The sequence below is a fragment of the Muntiacus reevesi genome, chromosome 2 (assembly GCF_963930625.1).
Source record: "Muntiacus reevesi chromosome 2, mMunRee1.1, whole genome shotgun sequence".
Lineage (NCBI taxonomy): Eukaryota > Metazoa > Chordata > Mammalia > Artiodactyla > Cervidae > Muntiacus > Muntiacus reevesi.
This window is the reverse complement of record NC_089250.1, coordinates 260193542-260215372: the sequence shown is the minus strand read 5'-3', so window position 1 is coordinate 260215372 and position 21831 is coordinate 260193542. Positions and strand designations below refer to the sequence as shown.

General features: G+C 49.5%; 1 protein-coding gene across 2 annotated transcripts in view; it reads right to left on the bottom strand.

The window, feature by feature from the left end:
* Positions 1-14685, bottom strand: part of RYR1 (ryanodine receptor 1) — a 125076-nt gene extending 110391 nt beyond the window's left edge. For both annotated transcript variants that reach the window (XM_065926037.1, XM_065926038.1), the window contains exons 1-12: positions 14562-14685; positions 8859-8978; positions 7895-7999; positions 6759-6833; positions 6598-6676; positions 6067-6179; positions 5649-5742; positions 4390-4483; positions 4200-4274; positions 3562-3718; positions 3247-3411; positions 494-615 (exon numbers count right to left, since the gene is read on the bottom strand). In XM_065926037.1, the coding sequence (XP_065782109.1) occupies positions 494-615; positions 3247-3411; positions 3562-3718; positions 4200-4274; positions 4390-4483; positions 5649-5742; positions 6067-6179; positions 6598-6676; positions 6759-6833; positions 7895-7999; positions 8859-8978; positions 14562-14609 (1247 nt within the window). In that variant the 5' untranslated portion in view covers positions 14610-14685. The remainder of the gene's footprint in view (positions 1-493; positions 616-3246; positions 3412-3561; positions 3719-4199; positions 4275-4389; positions 4484-5648; positions 5743-6066; positions 6180-6597; positions 6677-6758; positions 6834-7894; positions 8000-8858; positions 8979-14561) is intronic.
* Positions 14686-21831: the final 7146 nt, after the last annotated feature.

Below are 21831 nucleotides of genomic sequence, written 5' to 3'. Positions count from 1 at the left end.
ACATATTAGGGGTTAAGTGTATAGCTGTGGTTAGTCATCAGTCGTGTCTGACTCTGCCACCCCATGGACTCTAGCCCACCAGGTTCCTCTGTCCATGGAGTTCTCCAGGCAAGAATACTGGAGTGGGTTGCATTTCCTTCTCCAGGGGATCTTCCCGACCCAGGGAGATCAAACCCAGGTCTCCAGCTTCGCAGGTGAATTCTTTACCATCTGAACCACCAGGGAAGCCCAAGAATACTGGAGTAGGTAGCCTATCCCTTTTCCAGGGGATCTTCCCAACTCAGGAATTGAACCGGGGCCTCCTTCATTGCAGGCACATTCTTTACCAGCTGAGCTACCAAGGAAGCCCCAAGTGTATAGAGATCAGGAGTTTATCTATGTTAGACATGTGAATGTCAGAGGTAGAGCTGTAATGGTCAGGCGTAAGAATTGCAGAAGCATGGGGGTCAAGGTGTGGCCTGGTCCCCTAGGGCAGGGCAGGCTGGAGGCTCACTTAATGAAGTGGTTGTAGAGGCCGGCAGTACTGTAGATCATGCGGGCAGCCTGAGACTCTTCGTGCTGACAGCGGGTCAGTGACAGTGCATCGTCCATGTGGCCTTCCTGGTGCAGAATGGCCTGGCAGTGGTAGAACAGAGAAGTCAGGAAGGGGGCCCAGTCACTCAGGGCCATGCTCCCCAGACCTCCACCCAGATTCTAGCCCCCTGATTGCCCCCATCTTTCACCAGATCTCTACCAGTCCCCCACCATCCCTCTCCATCTGTCTCTGCGTCTTTCATCCTCAATCCCGCTCTCTTTTTTCCCCTCTATCTTTCTCTTCTTTCTCCATCCCTCTGTCTGTCCTCTTTGTGTTTGTCCACCTTTGTCTCTCTCTCTCTCAAGTCTATCCCACACTGTCTCTTTCTCCCTGCCTCCCTCTCTGTCTCTATCTCCATCTCTCTCTCTCTGCCTCTTTCTCTTTTTAATTTTATTTATTTATTTATTACTTTTGGCTGCACTAGGTCTTCATTGTGGTATGTGGGCTTCTCAGTGCAGTGGCTTCTCTTGTTGTGGAGAATAAAGTCAAGGAGTGCAGGCTTCAGTAGTTGTGGTGCGCGGGTTTTGTTGCCCCAAGGCACATGGGATCTTCCCAGACCAGGGATCCAACTCATGTCCCCTGCGTCGGCAGGTGGATTCCTAATCACTGGACCACCAGGTAAGTCCAAGCATCTGTCTTTCTTTCTCTCTTTCTGTCTCTCTTTAATTTTCACTCTCTCCCTCTCTGTCTCTACTTGTCCAGGCCAGATCCTCTCCATTCGTATCTCCTATTTATTTAACATCCCCCCCCCATCAGAAAGCCCTAGTGCACCCCAAACCTAACATGTCCCAGACAGAATGCCTGCACACCTTTCTGGAAGGTAAGCCCATCACAGCAGCTGACTTTCCCTTGAGCTGACCTCCCCAGGACCCCACCCAGTCCAGCAACTTTAAATATCATCCACTTGCCAACAACTCCCACATTCCCTTCTCTGGTCCAGGCCTGTCTCTAAATCCTCTGCTCTTGTATCCATATTCAGGCCTCACTTTTTTTTTTACAAACAGGTGCCACTCTAGTCTTCCTACTTACTCACTTAGCAAGTCTATTCACTCAACATGTCTCTGTTCTCAGCACTGGGGCCTGTTCTCCTGAGCTGACACTTGGCTGTCCCTGAATCGCTTAATGGCACTTCCCTCCCTCCAGCTGCTCAGGACATAAAGGGCAAAAATAACGGCCTCATCCTTAATCCCTATCCCTTTGACCCTGATATCCTATCTGTCAGAAAATCCAGTTGGTTCTGCCCTCAAAATACAACCAGACTCTTTCCCTTATCCTCATTCCACAGAAACCCCTGTGCTGTCCACAGTCACCCCCCACCTGCCCCTTCCCACCCCATCTCCCTCCTCCAACTCTGGTCACTCCCATACTCTGTTCCCACAAGCAGCTCAGGAACCCTGTGAACCTTAATCAGGTCATCCCCAGGCCTGCTCGAAACTCTCTTCTGGGGGACTTCCCTGGTGGTGCAGTGGCTAAAACTCCACACTCCCAACCCAGGGAGCCCAGGTTCGATCCCTCACCGGGGACCAGGGAACTAGATCCCACATGCCTGAACAAAGACTGAATATTCCGTGTGTCACAACTAAAACCTGGCACAGCCAAATAAATAAATAAAATATTTTTTAAAAAAAAAAAAAGAAAAAGAAACTCTCTTCTGGCTCCATCTCATACAGGGTAAAAGTCAAGATTTCCCCCCCTCCCCCCATCACCACAGCCCACAAGGCCCTATACAATCTGTTCTCATCCCGTCTCTGCCCTCATCTCTATAATCTACCCCTTGCTCACTCTCCTCCAGCCAAACTAGATCTCCTTTCTGTGATTGCAACAGACCAACTTCATCCCAATCTCAGGGCCTTTGCACATGCTGTTCCCTCTACCAAAAGTATTAATAGCTTTCCTACTGTTCGGTTGTAAAACTGTGCTTCATTAGAGACAGTTTAGTCAGTGTCTGAGATGGGGAAGGCAGGGAACAGGTCAGTTTAATTCACCTATTTTTCCACACATACATCCAGAACAACTAGGGTACTCAATAGTTGGTTGAATATTGTTCTCAGTTTGTTACTGTCCATCTTTTTCTTTCCATCTCTGTCTTTTCATATTTCTGTCTATCTTTCTCTATTTTTCTGTCTTTATGTCTGTATATATATCTCTCTCTTCATTTATATATTCTTTTATAACTGGACATTTACATTGATAAATATACCCAAATCTTTGTACAATTATCCAATTGATTCCCTTACAGATAAATCTCTAACATCAGAATCACTTATGCCAAAGGACATATCTTTTTAGCTTTTAGTGTAATTTGACAAAATCCTCCAAAATGTTTCACTTTATTTTCATTCTTGTTTTAATTTATTTTTAATTGGAGGATAACTGCTTTACAGTGCTGCATTGGTTTCTGCCGTACAACAATGAAAATCAGCCATAAGCATACATATTTCCCCTCCCTCTTGAACCTCCCTCCCACTGTATATATATATATGTGTGTGTGTGTGTGTATATATAATGTATATATTATATATATAATTTATATATATATACTTTTTTCCTGTGTCTGTCAATTTCAGTTTCTCTCGATCCCATGCTCAAACCCTGAAGGTTCAAGCGTGACCACCCCCAGCCCCCTTCCTGCCCCAGCCTGCAGCCCACGTCTCCCCGCTCCAGGCACCCACCTTTTTCTTGAGCACGCCGAGTCGCAGGGCCTTGTGGTCCGGGGCAGCATAGGTGAGCCACAGGCCTGAGGCCACGTGCTGCACGAAGCACAGTGACTCCCCATACTTGATTTCCGGGGGGCCCATGCCCTCCACGTCCCGCTTGGGGGCTGTATCCAGTTTCTCCTACAGGGGCAGGGGTCAGAGGTCAGCCTCCTCTGCCTGGGAGTTTAATGGTGAACCCCCCCCCCCCCAACAAGAGATTCCAAAGTGTGAGGTGGGGCTGGAGTGGAATTTAGAGCTCCAGGTGAGCGCGGGCATCCTGACTGCACCGACCTTGGAGATGCGGAAGCAGAAGGAGGTGGCCTTGGTGTGGGCCTTGCTGGCGTCAACCACCATGAGGCCCTGGTCCTCAACAAGCGCCAGGTACCGCCCGGTGGTGACATGCCGGATGCGGAGCGGCTGGCCCCAGCGCAGGTGGCTCCCGCTCCAGCTGCAAAGGGTAAGGATGAGGTGGGGGTCAGAGGGTCCCCCAGTTCTCTCAATGGACACCACAGTCTTCGTTGAAACCTTCTCAAGCCCTCTGCCCTGTTCCAGAGGGCCCCAAGCCTTCCTTGGAGCCCTCAGATCTTTCTTAGGACCCCCAGGTCTCCCTCAGGAACCCCAAACTTCTCTCAGGCCCTCTTTCTCAGAGCTTCCCCAGATAATTTTGGTGCACCCAGGTTTCCCAGATCTGTCATTTTCTCTCCTCCACTCCCCACAGTTTCAGTCAGGATCCCCGATCTCTCTCTGAGGAACCCTCACCACCTCCAAGACCCCTAAGGACCTTCATTGCTCCCTTAGGGACCCCAGATTTTCCCTCAGAACCCTCCAGTCTCTTCCTCAGCTCTTCCTTCAAAATGCTCTTCTCCTCCCAGGCCCCCCAGGAACCCCTCACAACCCCTGCAGCCTGCCTCCCCCAACCCGACCCCTACCTGATTCTCAGCGGTTCCAGTCTCCAGAGGGAGCGGGCGTGGGTGCACACAGATCCCCCCTCATAATAGACAAGCCTGAGTACATGGAAGATAGTAAAGTCAAGGGTTCAGGGTCCAGTCCCCCCAGCCAAACTTTGCCACCCACCCCTCAGCCCCAAGACCCCAGACCCTCTTGTCCCCAAGCCCAGACCTGCGCTGGTCATCACTGTCAGCAGGAGAAATGGTCAGACATTCATCCATGTGTCCATGAAAGAGGCGGAGGACGTGGCCACCGGTCACATAGCCTGGACAGAAGCAAGGGCAGGTGGTCACGGGGAGCTGGAGCTCCCAAAAGGTCTGGAACCAAAACTGAGGGCCCTCCTTCTGCCATGTGGGAAGCTGGGGGCTGGGTTTGGGGGTCTGCAATAGGATCTGAGTTTGAAGGTACAAAGTGGTAGTCTGAGATTTGGACTCAGTTTGAGGCCTGAGCTAGAGGCATGAGATTTGGGGTCTGAGGTGGGGGATCTAATTTTGGGGGTCTGGGTGTGTGGGGCTGAGGTTGGGAGGTTTGCATGTCTGGGCTTTAAAGGTCTGAGTTTGGATTTTTGAGGTTGGGTCAGGGAACGTCATCAAAGATTTGGGTTTAATATTCCCTGACACTGGGGTCAGAGTTCCAGGGCTTGCCTTGGGGCCTGGGTTTAGAAGTACAGTGGTTGGATCTGAAGTTGGGGTCTGAATTTTGAGCGTTACTTTGGAAGTCTGAGGCTAGTATCTGAGGTTTGAGGTCTGAAGTTTGAAAGTTTTAACTTTTGGGTCTGAGTTTGGGGAGATAGGAGCTTTGTAGTTACAAGTTGGTGGATTTGAGTATCAGGGTCTGAGATTAAGGCCTGAATTTTGTTATCTGTGACTTGAGTCTCAGCTTGGGTCTGGCGTAGGGCCCTGAGGTTTGAGGTATGAGATTTGGGGTCCAAGTTTTGGGGCCATGGTTTATTTAGGGTCTTAGTATGGCAGTCTGAACTAAGAGATGATATTGGAGATTTGAGGTTAAAGTTGGAGGTCTGAGGTTGATTGGCTGAGTTTGAGGTCTGAATTAGGGGTCTTAGATTGGAGATCTGAGTTTGAATTTGTGGGGGCTGGTTTTGGGGGTTGAGGGATAAGCTTGTGCTTGCCTTTAGAGGTTTTGAGTCTGACAGATAAGCTCCAAATTTAATGTTTCAAGCTTTGGATCTGAGTTTAGGGGTCTGACCTCTAGGACTTGAGTTTGGCATATAAGTTTTGGGGTCTGAATTTAGAATCTGACATTGAGTTTTCAGTTTGGAGATTTGAGCTCTAGAGTCTCAGATTTGGCATCAGTTGGAGATCTAAGAGCAAGGGTTATAATTGGAAGATCTAGATTTGGGGTCTGAGGAGTGATGTTGGCGGTCTGCTTTGGGGGTATCTGCTTAGGGGCTAGAAGCCTGGGGTCCTCACCCTCTTCACCGCCAGAGCAGATGGGGTTCATGTTCCACAGTGTCTGCATGAAGGAGGCGTCAACCTGGAGCTCCCCACTGGCTGTCGACAGGTGCTGGGGGCCACCAGGATACAGGGGTCAGAGATGATAGGGTGTGAACAATAGTTCCAGAGTCAGTCAGAAACCAAGGTGGAAGCCAAGAAATGGGCAGACAGAAAATCAGAGGTCACAGATCAGGAAAGCGAGATCAAGTCAGGAAATGGGGCATCAGAAACCAGAAACTGGATGGAAACCAGAAATTGGATGGAAACCGGAAACTGGGAGTCAGGACACTGGAGCCAAAGACCAGGCCAACCCATGATGAGGAGATGGGGTGCATCCCATGAACCACCAGCCCCGGGGGGCAGCAGGAGCTGTGGTGGGGGAGGGGCTGCTCACCAGATAGCGCTCGGAGGAGACACTGACAAGAATGAGGTCATCGCCAACTCGGACCTTCTCTCCTTCCGACCTCTGCTTGGAGGCCGGGTGCGTCGTCCACCAACAGGCCTCTCCTATGGGTGGGGGAGGAGAGGGCTCTCTGGATGTGTGTGCGTGTGTGGTCAGTCACTCATTCATGTCCGACTCTGCGACACCCTGGACGGTAGTCCACCAGGCTCCTCTGTCCATGGAATTTTCCGGGTAACAGTGCTCTTCCTCAAGGCATTCCCAGCCACGGAGCCTTCCGAACCCTCCTCTCCAAACTCTCCTATTACTCCTGCCTCAGTTTCCCATTCTCGCCCTCAGAGTCTCTGCCTAGAGTTCCCCCATGTCCACCCAAACCTCTCTGTCCAGAATATGTCCATCCACACCCCCAGACTCTCAGCTCCGAAGTCCCCCATGTCTGCCCACTCCCAGATCCCTGCAGACCTTCTGCACCCCGATTCTCTGCTGCGGTGTCCCCAGCACACCTCCTTCCTCCAGCCCCTGTACCTATTGCGTCCTCCTGAAGTCCCACATCGAAGGCCAGCTTGTCAGTCATGGAGCGGGAGGTGGTGAGGCAGCTCAGGTACTAGGGTTGGAGCGGGGAGTGAGCCTCCTGTGGGCATTGCCCCCTCGCCCCCCCCCCCGCCCCCCGTCCTGGATGCACTCACCATGCCGCTGTGCGCGTGCCGGAGCAGGATGGCGTGGCCATACAGGAGCGTCCTGTGTCCCCCACCCTGGGACGACTGTGGGGGCACGGAGGGCACAGAGTGAGAACAGGCGCCCCCCAAAACACCTGGCCTACCAGGGGGGAATATGCTCCCCGCAAAACACCATGCTCAGGCCTGGATTTGAAGAAAACTCAGCTCAGACCAGAAACAGATTTTCTGCCTCAGCTTCCCTGCTTCCACGGGGAAGCAGGGTCTGGTCTCTGAGAAGGCTGTGGATGGGGTGTTTTATATTCCCCAAAGCCCACTCTGTCCTCCTCGCCTCCTTCAAATTGTTAGCCGGGCCCCAAAGTCACCCAGGGGGCTGAACCCCTTTCCAGAGGTTCAGATACCTGGGGTCACTCAGGGAAGCCCCCGTATCTCATGTTCCATGGACCTTGGCCCCCTCTGCTGTCACCCGTCATAACACGTCTGGGCACTGGTACTGTCCTGCCAATTGTTGCCTTGGAGCATCGTCCATAGAGACCTGCCCTGTGCTGCCACCACCCCCTCATCCCCGGGCACAAGGAGACTCAGCCCCTCTTGGAGGGGTGGGTACACCCAGGTGCTCAAAGGCATCATGCCCCCATCACATGCCCATCACATGCCCATGCTCTGAGGAGGCCATGTGATGGGGCCACGTGATCACATGGCAGACCCACTCCTGGACCAGAGGGGACCCACACTTGGGGCGGCAGGAGGTGATGAGGGGAGAGGTCCCATGCAGAGAAGAGCTGGGAGCGGGGTTGGAGGAAAGGATGGAAAAGAGGAGGAAGGAGTGGGTGGGGGAGCAGGGGGCTCAGAAGCCCCCACCCCCTTCCTTCCTTCCTTCCTGCCTGGCCTTTTCTGGGCTCCACAGACCTTGACAACCAGGGTGGGGGAGACCCCCAACCCCTGAGTGCAGGGTTTGGGCCCAAGACGCAGGCCTGGGGTCAGGAGAGGTGGCAAGAACAGGTGACACCCAAGGCCAGACCTACCCACTTATCCAAATTGAGGGCCTGCGGGGGGCAGGGCGGAGAGAGGAAGAAGAGAGGACGGTAAATGACCCCCAGGTCCTCCCACCCGTCCCTGCCACCCATCCCGCCTGGGGGGAGCCTCACCTCCACACCGGCCTCCACGGTGTTGGCCAGCATCTCCTGTAGGGCTCGGACGGACAGAGACTGCTCCAGGACGAAGCAACAGATGGCCAGATCGGGGGGTACATTCTGGGGAGGGGGTGGGGAGGGGTAGGGAGAGGTGAACGTGGCCCTGAAACCTCCAAAGTGCTGGTGCGCCCCTGCCCCTAATCTAAATACCTACACCCCTTAGAGACCCAGACCTGACCCCAACCCTCCAAGAAGCCCTACCCTCTGCCGCCCACTTCAGACACCCCCACATCCGCGCCGACATCCCAGGAAATACCTCTGTTCTCCTGCTCCTGAATACCCCTTTATCCCACCCGAACCTCACAGAAGTGTCCACACCCCACCTAATCTCAGGAGGCCTCAGCCCCCCCCTCCCCCAGCAAGACACACTGCGCCCATTCCAACTCTGGAGCCTCCTCCTGGCCCTCCCCGCAGAGAACCCCCACCTCCCTCCAACACCAGCAGACAGTCCTAGCTCCTGCCCCTCCCTCAGACAGCGGCGGTCACGGATTCAAATGCACCAGGGCGGGTCCGGCCTCACACCGCCCCGCTAAGCCTCCCACCCCAGGCACCTCAGGCCCCCGGCCGCCTCCTCCGTCAGTCTCCAGGTCCCCTCCGTCTCCCAGCCCCCACCCCATCCCCCCAGGTCACCTCCTCCCTCAGATCCTGAGTACACTTCAGGCTCGGACCCCAAACTCCCTCCACTTCCCAGCCTCCAGCCCCTCCCTAGTCAGCCCCCTGCTAGCACCCCCTGACCCTCCCGGCCCTTCTGCGTTGGGTTGAAGACCCCCCGCCCCTCCCTCTTCAGACCTCCGCCCACCCCAGACCTCGCCCCTTTCCCTCGTGGGGAGAGCACCCCGTCCTCCAGACCCCCCCAGACCCCCTTCTTCAGGTCCGGGCCTCTCTGCCGTCAGACCCTCTGCCTTTGTCCCGCACAGACCTGGGCGTTGCTGGTGGGCTCCAGGAAGCAGAGGCGGTTGCCGAAGCCCTCGGCGGCCAGGCAGAGCTTGAGCTGCTCCTTGAGCACCGTGGCGCTGCACTGCAGGACCACCTCGTCGTCCTGGGGGCGGGCCGAGCGTCAGGGGAGGCGCCGCCCCAAGACTCCGCCCCCCGGTCTACCCCTTCCCCTCGTGGAAAAGATACTGCTGGTAACCCCCACCTCCGCCATCTATCCAGTAGGGGCTCCTGTTGAGGGCTCTACATGCCTCTAAAATCCCCATGAGATCCGAGCCAGTGTCATCCCATTGTTAAAATATGGAAACTGAGGCTCAACGAGGGGACATGGCTTGTCCAAGGCCAGATGGTTGATAAGAGGAGGAACTGGTATTTGAACTCCAGTCCAACGGTCTCCGGGCTTCCCAGGGGGGCGCCCTGGTAAAAGAACCTGCCTGCCAAGACAGGAGACTTAAGAGAATCGGGTTCCATCCCTGGGTCCAGAAGATCACCTGGAGGAGGGCACGACAACCTACTCCAGTATTCTTGCCTGGAATCATGAGCACTCTCATGGGCAGAGGACCCTGGAGGGCTACAGTCCATGGGGTTGCAAAGAGTTGGACACGAGTGAAGCGACTTAGCACGCATCCATGCCAAGTGGCTCCAGAGGACTCCCAGGTGGGGGTCCAAAACGATGGGAAATATGGGTGCGTGGAGTTAAATGACTTTTAAACGCAGTGATCTCAACTTCTCTTTTTTGTGTTGTTTTAATAGTAGTTATCATTTAAGGAGTGCTGTCTAGCGACTCTTGAATGCAGTGCCAGAGCCTGGACTGGATCCTGGATGAAGGGGAGATGCTGTCAAGACGGTATAGAGACAGCTGGTGACAGGTGAATACAGCCTGTGAATTAGATGATGGTATCACAGCCATAGGAAATCTCCTGATTTATTTTTGGGCCATGCCGAACAGCATGTGGAATCTTAGTTCCTCAACCAGGGATCGAACCCATGTCACCTGCATTGAAATCGTGAAGTTTTAACCAGTGGACCACCAGCGAAATTCCCATGAAATCTCCTAATTTTGATAACTGTGCTGTGGTTTTGTGAGAGCCCACCACCAACAGTCAAGTGTTAATTGCTAAGTTGTATCTGATTCTTTGAGGCCCCATGGACTGTAGTCCGCCAGGCTCCTCTGTCCATGGGATTCTCCAGGCAAGAATAGCGGAGTGGGTTGTCATTCCCTTCTCCGGGGGATCTTCCCAAGCCAAGGATCAAATCCAGGCCTCCAGCATTGCAGGTGGATTTTTTACCATCTGAGCCATCATCTTCCCCTTCATAAGAAGAGAAAGCCCATGTTTTTCAAGAATCAGACACTGAAGGATTTAGGAGTTAAGGTTATCATGTCCACAACCTACTCTCAAACAGTTTAAGAAAAGACATTTGGAGGGAGGGAGAGGGAGAAGGGAAGGGAATGCATCTTAACATCTGGGGGAAATGACTGAAGGCTACGTGGGAGTCCTTTGAGCTAACCTCACATCTTTTCTCTAAGCTTGAAGTAAATTTAAAATGTAGGTAAAATGAACAAACTTCTGAGATAAGTCCTAGTATTTGAACCTGTGGAAACACGGGCCCAGAGAGGTGAAGTGACTTGCCTGAGGTCACACAGCTGGAATATGGCATAGCTGAGATTTGATCCCAATGCTGCAGCTCTATATGCCACACACCGCCTTTTTTCTTTCTTTCTTTTTTTTTTTTTTTTGCCTGTTTTGTTGTTGTTTTCATTCAAACCCAGGCCCTTGGCAATGAAAGCGCTGAACCTCTAGGGAATTCCCAATATGCCTCACTCTTAGAAGACTAGACTACTTCTTGATATGTTAGTTGAGTAGCCTGTATTACATTTATAATTAATATAAATGTACTTAGGGGCATGCGCAACACTTTTACTGACAGAGGTTTCAATCAAAACTGATGGGGGGAAAAATACTGATGGAGACTTCGGTGTTTAACCACCAAGTAAGGCAGTGATTGTTCCATTTTACAGTCAAGGAAATAGGTTCAAGGAGGTTAGGCATCGTGCCGAAAGTCACACAGCCCCTAGTCTTTCCAGCAAACCATGGGCTTCACTCCCCACAGAGAGCCCTCTTTCTTTCTATCCAGCCTGGGAGGAGGGAACCCAGGATTACTCTGTTCTATAACCCCCAACCCCGACATCTGGGTATATGCTATCTATTCAAAGGGATTGTATGGTTTGCATTTATCAAGCACCTACTGTCTGCTAGACTTCATGCTCAGGGCTTTACATGCATCTAATAAACACTGAGCACCTGCTCTGTGCTAGACACTGACTATGTGTTGATATAAAACAGCAAATAAAGCAGGCAAAATCCCTGGCTGTGGAGCTGACATCCTTATGGGAGATGTAATGAAGAGGTGAATCAGGGACTTCCCTGGTGGTCCAGTGGTTAAGGCTCTGTGCTTCCACTGCAGGGGGCATGGGTTCAATCCCTGGTCAGAGAACCTAAGATCCTGCGTCATGCTGCTCGGTGAAGTAAAAAAAAAAAAAAAACAAAACAAAAACAGGTGAATCAATTTATAATTTTAATTTCAGTGTAAGTGCTATGGAAAAAAATAACTCAGGGTGATGTAAGTGAGTGGCTCTTGGGGTAGAGATGACATCAGTGAGGGGGGTTAAGTGACCGCCTCTGCAAGGAGGTGACATTTGAGCTGAACCTTGTCTGAATAACAAGAAAGAATCAGGCCTGATCATCTCTGGAGGAAGAATGTTCCAGGAAGAGAAGGCAGCCTGTGCAAAGACCTGGGGCTGAGGGTGTTCAGAAAAAGCGAGGGAGGGAATTCCTTGGTAGTCCAGTGGCTAAGACTCTGTGCTTCCAATGCCGGGAGCCCAAGGTTTGATCCCTGGTCCAGGAGCTAGATCCCACAAGCTGCAACTAAGACCTGGTGCAGCCAAATAAATGAATAATTAATTTAAAAAACAGAAAAAGCAAGGGAGACAGCCAGGTGGTGCTGTCTTCAAGGGTAGGGGAGAAAGTGGGAGATGAGCTCAGAGAGATATTTGCATGTACCCCTTGAACCCTTAGGGTACATATTTTTGTATTCATTTTCCAGACTGGGAAATGGAGGCTCAGAGAGAAAAATAAAAATCACTTGCCCAAAGTTAGGAAACAGGCAAAACTAAGATGTAAACCAGAGACAAGGAGCCTAATCCCTATGCCAATGAGTCTCTAACTTTCTCCTACATCAGAATGAAGTGAGAGGAGGCTGTTTAAAAAGGTAACTTCCTAGCTGCCCTACTCTCCCCCTCAATACCAAGAGCCTGATTCAGTAGCTCTGGGGTCAGTGGGGAATCTGGACCATTGACCAGACCCAAGGAGGTTCTGACCTGGGCCAAGCTTTGAGAAACCCCAGCCTGGGCAGGGCTGGATGTTGCCACTCATTAGAAGGAAATGAAAGGAATTTGGGGACCATGGCCATCATGCTTAAAAAGTGAAATAAAAGTAGAGCAAGAACAGAAAATAGCAGCATGCCCCTCATGTTCTAAGGGCTACCTACATTTTATGAAACTTGTTTCAGTTTAAAATAGGCATGTGTGAATGCACCTAATTCGAGCATAATACTATGAACTGGAGGCAACCCAAATGTCCATCAGCAGGTAAACCGATAAACAAATTGTAGCATATTCACAAAGGAATACTTAGCAACAAAAAAGGAATGAATTCTTAATACATGCTACATAGATTAATGTCAAAAATATTACAGTATGCAAAAGAAGCAAGACAAATGAGCATATACTTTACATGAAACACTGGTTAGTGACTAATGGAATCTATGGTGACATAAAGCAGATGAGCAGGATGATTACAGAAAAGAGCCCAAGGGAACTTTCTGGGGTAAAGGAAATGTCTTATGTCTTGATTATGATAGTGGTTACATGGGTGTGTACAGCTTGTCAACTGTAACACCTAAAATGGGTACAATATATTGCCTGTCAATTATAACTCGATAAAGTTGACTTTTTATAATATATGTGTATAGATGCATGTACTGGGTTGCAATATAAAATATATTTCTTACTGGTGGGATGAGAGTTTGAGAAAATCACCCGATAACCTCAATAAAGTTCAGGAAAATGGACCCAGTCTGGGGCCAAGAGATGCCAAAGCCAGGCCTCTAGAACCCAACGCTGGCTACCCAGGCAAGTCGGAGCCCAGTCTTCCTCTTGTGAAAGCAAGAGGGCTGTACCCAGGGGCATCCAGAGATGACACTTCCTGGCCTTGACCTTGGTCAGTGACTCTGCCACTCAGGCCTCGGTTTCCCTCAAAACTCCCAGGGAGATAAAGATAGGGCCCTACCTCAGAAGATAGAGCGGCAAGGATATAATTAGATGCCTCCGGAGGCGGAGGCCCTGGGCATGGCGCCTGATGCAGAGTGGCTGCTCAAGGGCTCATGGCCATGGCCATGGTCTTATTAGGGCTGGGGAGCAGGGCAGAGCCCAACCCATGATGTCTGCTAAGGGGCTGGAGCTGGGGCAAGCATCTAGGGTGAAGCTAGGCCTCCTCCCGTGGCCGAATATCCAGCTGTCCCCATCCTTCACTACCAGCCCCAGCTGTTCGTTCCTCCCTCTCAGGAAACCAGAGCTGGCTCACCAGGGTCCTATTCTGGGGCCGGAATGCTGTGTCAGCATTTCCCAGGGTCCGGAGGGGGTGGGGAAGGGCTAGTGCAGGATCAGCAGACCTGGCCCAGAAGTGAGAACGTCCCCTCCCCTCCTCACACCCCCACACCCAGCAGAACCACTGGGAGGAAAAATGGGAAGGACTCTGAGATGGGCAACCCCTCCTCCATCCTCTCTCTCCCTGTCCCCTGCCCAGGCCCCAGAAAAACGGTCTATTCTGGGAGGGACACCTGTTGTTCCAATTCTCTGTCCTGCCCCACCCCCCCAGCCAAGGATCAGAGATGCGGGGAGAGACACAGTCTTTGACACTGAAGACGTGGTGTGAAACGCAGATGGCCTGAAGCTGAAGAACAAAGCCAGAGACAGGGAGACAGAGATGGAGAGAGACAGAGGCACAGACAACTCAAAGAGACAGATCCGGAGAGACACCACCCAGAGACCATTAGCATCCATATTTGATCCTTCTCCCCAAGACCAAGTGGAGGAAGAAAGAATACCCAGAACCAGAGGGACCCTCAGGAGACCCTCAAGGGCTGGGAGTTCAAAGGAGTTCGGTCCTTCAACCCACACCAGCCCCCTTCCCAAGAATTTAAATAGGTCAGAGTCTGGAGCAAGAAAAGAATTAGGGCTAGGTGGGGGGTGGGGGAGGGGGGCAGCTAAATTAAGCTCAGGAATTAGAACCACCTTCCCCAAGTGCCTGCTTCCAGAGAGGTGGGAGGGGGGTGCTCTCTCAGCGGCCCCATTCTCTGGAACAAATTGCTAGTGTCAGAGAAGGTGGCGGAAGACACCCCCACTCCCCATTTTGCAGTCCCAAATTCTGCTGGTTCTCTGGCAAGGAAGGCAGGGGAAGACTGAGAGAGAAAAACAGAGAAAGATAGAGTGACAGTCACCCGAAGGGGCAGAGGAAGAGACCGTGAGTCTCAGTGACCACAAGCAATCAGGACAGAGAGCTCAGAGACAAAGAGACACTCAGAGGGACCCGAGAGACAGTCCCAGAGACCCCAACACAGAGATACGCACGGTCCGCAGAAACTGGACCTCATCCTCGCCCTCTCCTCCGTCACCCATGATGTCGAAGCCCGAGGCGTCTGAAGTTGGACTGAAGTCGGGGACTAAGAGGAGGGGGCTGAAGGCCGGGCGGGTGGGCTGGGGGCGGGTTGGGGTCGGAGACCTCTGGGGACGCCAGAGGCACCCGCGGGGTAGATGGAACTGCGTGGAGGACTCGTGTGCTGGACAGGGCTGCGAGGAGGTCCCCGCCCCCGGGCTCCCATTGGACCCGGACGACCAAGGCCCCGCCCCCAGACGGTGCCCCGCCCCCAGACTCCAAACCTCTGCCGAAGGTGTGCTTGGGGTGGAAAAGCTCAGGGCGAGTGTCTCTAAGGTAGCTACCCTCTGTCCTCCTACGCCATAGTGCCATAGTCCTCTTATTTCACAGAGAGCAAACTGAGGCTCTGAGTGGTGAAGGCCCTGCTTGATGTCACGCAGCAGAATCGAAATGAGCACCCGGTTCTCCTGGCTTTAAAAAGTATCATACAGGGCTTCCCTGGTGGCTCTCGTAAAGAATTTGCCTGCCAATGCAGGAGACACGGGTTCGATTCCTGGTCCAAGAAGATTCCACCTGCTGCGGAGCAACTCAGTCCATGCCTCACAGCAACTGAGCCTGTACTTTAGAGGCTGGGAGCTGCAACTATTGAAACCTGCTCCTTAGAGCCCATGCTCTGCAACAAAAGAAGCCACTGCAATGAGAAGCCCGCAAATTACGACTAGAGTGTAGCCACCGCTGGGCTCAAGTAGAGAAGTCTGCGCAGCAACAAAGACCCAGCACAGCCAATAAATAAATAATGAAATTTTTAATTTTTTAAAAAGAAAGCATCACACACAATGATTAAGAATAAGTCAGACTGGATCCAAATTCCTGCCTTGCCACTCCTTTGCATGACCTTGGATAAGTCACTTCACCTTTCTGTGCCTAGTTTCCTCAATTGGTAAAGAGGATATTAATAGCACCTACCTTACAGGGCTGCTGCAAGTATTAAATTAGATTATTTCCAGCACTTAAAACTGTACCAATACATGTGAAGCTGCTATGGAAAATAGTATGGAAGTTTCTTTGAAAAAATAAAAATAGAACTACCATATGAAGCAATTCCACTCCTGGGTTTGTATCCAAAAAAAGCAAAAAACGCTAATTAAAAAAAATACATGCACCTAGTATTCATAGCATTATTTACAATTACCAAGAGATGGAAGCAACCTAAGTATCCATCATCAGATGAATGTATAAAGAAGATTCGGTACATATACACAATGGAATACTATTCAGTCATAAAAAAGAATGAAATTTTGCCATTTGAAGCAACATGGATGGATTTGGATGGTATTATGCTAAGCGAATGAAACAGCAACCCACTCCAGTGTTCTGGCCTGGGGAATCCCAGGGATGGAGGAGCCTGATGGGCTGCCGTCTATGGGGTCGCACAGAGTTGGACACGACTGAAGCGACTTAGCAGCAGCATGCTAAGCAAAACAAGTCAAAGACAAATATTGTATGATATCACTTACATGTGGAACCTAAAATATATGACAAGCTAGTGAATATAACAAAAAGAAGGTTCACAAATACAGAGAGCAAACTAGTGGCTACTACTGGGGGGAGGGGCAATAAAGGGGCGGGAAGGAGGAGGTACTAACTGTTGGGTGCAAGACAGGCTCAAGGACAGTATACAACATGGGGAATATAGCTAATATTTTGTAATACCTGTAAATGGAAATAATCTTTAAAATTGTATTTAAAAGCTACCTATACAAGGAAAATTATCTTCATCATCACTATTATAAAAACTGATGAGGAAGGAGTACTAGCCATAGCAGATGTCTTTCCTGCATCTGTTGCATTGCTGGCCCTGAGCTAGGACCTTTTCACTGCATGTCATTTTTTAGTTCTCACAACAATCCTGTCATTATTTACATTGTTTAGAGGGGAAATTAAACATGTGTGGTCCTTGCCATCTATGGTTTTAAGGACACGACCTAAATAAATGAGGTACAGCTGCCCCCCATACCTGTGAGTTTCCTATTTGAAGATTCAACCAACTGTATATAAATTATATACATATATTTAAATTTTGTATACATATATATAATTAAATTCAGGGTTTCCTGGGTGGCTCAGCGGTAAAGAATCCACCTGTGATGCAGAAGATGGAGGAGGCTCAGTGGGTTCAATTCCTGCGTTGGGAAGATCTCCTGGAGGAGGGCATGGCAACTCACTCCAGTATTCTTGCCTTGGAGAATCCCATGGACAGAAGAACCTGGTAGGCTACAGTCCATAGGGTTGCACAGAGTCAGACATGACTGAAGAGACTGAGCATGCATTTAAATTCAAGAAGTTTCCAAAAAACAAAACTTAATTTGGCACAGGCCCGCAACCTTTTCCATAGCATTTACATTGTATGTACAACTATTTACATAGCATTTACGCTGTATTAGGTATTATAAGTAATCTAAAGACGATTTGGGCTTCCCAGGTGGTGCTAGTGGAAAAGAATCTGCCTGCCAATGCAGGAGACATAAGAGACTTGGGTTCGATCCCTGGGTCTGGAAGATCCCCTGGAGGAGGGCATGGCAACCCACTCTAGTATTCTTGCCTAGAGACTCCCATAGGCAGAAGAGCCCGGTGAGCTACAGTTCATAGGGCTGCAAAGAGTCAGACATGACTGAAACGACTTAGCACACACGCACAAAGATTATTTAAATGTTGCCAGAGGATGTGTGTAGGTTACATGCAAATGTTACACCATTTAAATGAAATGGGACAGATTTTGGTATCCAAGGGGGTCTGGGAACCAAGCCCCTGCAATTGCTGAGCGATGACTATAGTTCTCACAATAATCTTGGGAAGTCAGTACTTTTATGGTGCTCATTTTCCAGATAAGCCTGAGCACAGACAGGTAGAGCAACCTGCCCAAGGTCACACAGAGGCTGAGCCAGGGATTTGAACCCAGAGCCAGGGTTCTTAACCACTTTACTATACTGTCTCTATATCTGCATAAAATCTCTTAGTTATAACAAAAAGTCCCTTTAGCAGGGCCAGGCTAGATCCCCTAGAATACTAATCCTCATCTCCCCAGGGGCTGCCAGAGCCACCTATGGCCACTACTTGGGCCACCCTTTATGCAGATGAGTGCCCTGGGCTTTGTAAGTTGGGGAACCTGAGAGGGGCAACCAGCTCCTTCCTGCTCCTGTGGGGATGAAAGTCCCAAAGCAGGATGCCACACACACCTGGGCCTCCTGCTGGGCAGTTAACTTCTTGCCTCTGGGCTCAGTTTCTTCCTCTGTTCACTAGATTAATCTGGGATAGTCCCCTCCTTCTAGGATTGTGAAGACTCCATGAGGAAACCAATTAGAGCCTACCACATGGTAACTGATTGACATAGGGAGCTATTAAAACTATTATTAGGGAATTTCCCTGATGGTCCAGTAGCTAAGGTATTGTGCTCCCAATACAGGGCACCCAGGGTTTGATCCCTGGTTAGGGAACTAGATCCCACATGCCACATCCAAGAGTTTGCATGCCACAACTAAAAGGTTCTGCATGCTGGAACTAAGACCCAGTGCAGCCAAATAAATAAATATTTTTAGAAAATTATTCTTGGGACTTCCCTGGTGGTCCAGTGGTGAGGACTCTGCACTTTCACTGCAGGGGGCACTAGTTTGATCCCCGGTCAGGGAATTAAAATCCCACATGACATATGGTGCAGCCAAAAACAAATTATTATTATTATTACAATGAAATGGCATATATTAAGCAATACAAAACAATATCCTGCAGTTCAGTAAAATTATATTGATACCTAGACAGTTGTGTATAATGGACTGCTACATGTTACATAGTTAAATATAGATTTATTGATACAACTGTACTATATGGCGCACAAGCTTATACCACATTGTTGGATAATATAATGCATAATTATGTAATTAGATATTTAGGCTAATATAATTATGCTATCCAATTATATGTTTATTATACACTATATAATGCACACTTGTATATTAAGTATCTAAGTTTTTCCTTAGAATTGTGTATATAACAGAAATTATTCTGTGTCATTGGGCATTATATCATAAGATATTAATAGCATTTCTTCCTCCTGTTAGTCATCACTACTTGTTTTAGGACCCACCCATGTTGTGCCATGGACACCTTGTCTATGCCTGTGGGAGTTTTGCAGGCCCTTGTGGTGACTGTCTGCCTCTGTTTATTTACCCTCTCATCTGGGGAGGTAACACCCAGGTTGCCCCCTGCTGCTGCTTCAGTCGTGTCCGACTCTGTGCGACCCCATAGCTGGCAGCCCACCAGGCTCCCCCGTCTCTGGGATTCTCCAGGCAAGAACACTGGAGTGGGTCAGGTTGCCCCCAGCTCTCCCCAAATAACGTTGCGGTGAACATCCTAGCATATGTCCCCAAGTGGAACCGAGGGATGCACATCCAGGCGCTAAGTGAGGGGGTCACAGCTCCATGCACACATTTGATTTGACTGTATTGCCAAGTTGGGGCTTCCCTGATGGCTCAGGTGGTAAAGAAGCTGCCTGCAATGCAGGAGATCCGGGTTCAATCCCTGGGTCGGGAAGATCCCCTGGAGAAGGGAATGGCAACCCACTCCAGTATTCTTGCCTGGAGAATCCTATGAACAGAGGAACCTGGCGGGCTGAAGTTCATGGGGTCGAAAAGACAACCGAATGACTAACACTTTCACTTTCAGCGCCAAGCGGCCCTAAGGAATGGCTGGCTGCTTGTCAGTACAGGACGGTCCCCAGGTCCCCACAGTCTCAACCTCTACTTGGCATTTTTCCAAGTCTTAATTTTTACCAGACTGACAGGATGATTCACTGTTCTTTCAATGTGCCCTTCCCTGATCCCTTACCAATAATTTCTAGCATCTGCTCAGGTGCCTGTCAGAGTTTTGGGTCTCCTCCTCACCTGCTCATCCTCTTTGCCCTGTTTTCTATCAGAGTGGCTGTCTTTTTCTCTTGCTGACTTGCAGTTGTTCCTTTTTTATATACATTCTGGATATTCTTCTCATTGATTTCACTTTTTTATTTTTGGCTTTGCTGGGTCTTTGTTGCAGAGTGCGGGCTTTTTCTAGCTGTGGTGCATGGGCCCTAGAGCACACAGGCTCAGTGGTTGCAGTATGCAGGTTTAGTTGCTCCGCAGAATGTGGGATCTTAGTCCCCTAACCAGGGATCAAACCGGTGTCCCCTGCATTAGAAGGTGGATTCTTAACTACCAGACCACCAGGGAAGCGCCTCTCATTGATTTTAGACATTTTAAATATAGTTTTTCCTCTCTGCCATTTGATATTTGTCCCACAGTGTCCTCAATTAAAAGAAATCTTTATTTGGATGTTATTAAATGCGCCCTTTTTCTGCCTCATAATTTTTTTGTGGTTTGCTTGAGAAGTCTTTTCCCTTTGTGGTTGCTGGTGTTATTGCTGGTATTAACCATCCCCGAGGGCCATGGGGCTGGCCCACATATATACCAGTGCCCAGAGCTTTCCGATCTCACTCCTTGATCCTCGTTCGAGTCCAGAGGCCTGGAGACACTTTCTCACAACAAGCTCAGTTCAGTCAGGGCCGTTACATCACCTTGTGTGAAGCAGGTGCCGAGGAGATTGGCTGAGAGTCACAAACAGCGCATCACAGAGAGCATCCTTGAGATTAGAGGAGAGAGAAGAGAAAACGCAGGAGGAGGAAAAAGGTGGAGAGGGTCTGAAACCGTATCACACGGCAGGGAATGGAAAAGTTGAAGAGAATGAATGCACTCTGTACTTGTCTAAATGTTCCAGTCTGGGAAAAAAAAAAATCCATGGTGACTTCTCTCAGTGGAAAAAAGAAAGGAACAAAAATAGACTTCTAGGAACTTCCTTGGTGGTCCAATAGCTAGAACTCTGCACTCCCTATGCAGGGGCCTGGGTTCAATCCCCAGTCAGGGGACTAGATTCCATATGCCTCAACCTAGGACCTGGTGCAGCCAAATAAATAAATATTTTTAAAAACAGACTTATATGAGAGCTTTGGTTGAATGGACTCACTTACTAGGTTTGGCAGAATCATACTGCAACAACTATTCCACTCCCGGGTATCTACACTACAGAACTACGCACTGCTTCGTTCACCAAAAGACAGGGGATGGAATGGTCACAGAAACATTATTCACAGTAGCCCCAAACTGGAAATAACTAAAATGTCCATGACAGAAAAACCGATCAATAGATCATGAACTAATCACATGATGGAAGACTATACAGCAACCAAAATAATGAGCTACAACTAAATATAATACAGAAGAATCACAAAGACACCGGGTTAAATGAAGGAAGCCAGACACAATAGTTGATTCAGATTATATATATAGCTCAAAGCCAGGCAAAACCTCTTTGCTAGAAATTAGGCTGCTGGTAACACAAGGGGCCTTATGGGAAAGAGAAACATTCCCTCCCTTGATTTGTGTCACACGGACATGTCCAGTTTGTCATCATTCAGCAACCTAAACACTTATGATTTGACTCTTTTTCATACTTCCATTTAAAAATATGTCAAGCATGACACATTTAGGTAAACGAAAAAAAAAGCACACATACTCAAAAGAAAAGTCTGTTTCTATGAGCATGTTTCTATGTATTTAAACAAACTCGAGGCCAACAGGTCAGATGAAAGCCAACCGTGTGTCAGCCCTGCCTGAGAGGGACAGTGGGATGGGGTGGGGACTCCCAGGGGGCTAGCTTCCATCTGCAATGTTTTGATAATAACAGTCTTTAAGATTGTGTGAGAATTAAATGAGTTAATACAAGCCCTTACAACAGTGTGAGGCATACAGTAGGTGCTACATGAGGTTTTCTTACAATAAAAGGAATAGAGTGAAAATGTTTTCTGGGGGCATAAATGGCATTAAAACTAAGCATTAAAACTAAGAAACAGAAGAAGAAATATACAAAATACCATGTCTTGTGACTTTCCAAACTTCTGTGCATTGTTAGACGTAAGTATGTCCTTACAGAAATACAGACTTTTCTTTCGAGTGTGTGTACATAAATGTGTCATATTAGGCATATTTTCTTTGAAAAGGGCTTTTATTGAAGCATGACAGTGACAGAACAGAGAATCACGGGTCTGGAGATCGAAAGATGGGGGAGATAGAGCCCGCCGGGTGATTGGGGGTGGGGGCCGGCAGCACCGGAAACCTCAGCCTGAAGGGATCCCCAAGTGGGGGGAGGGGGGACCTTTGGTCT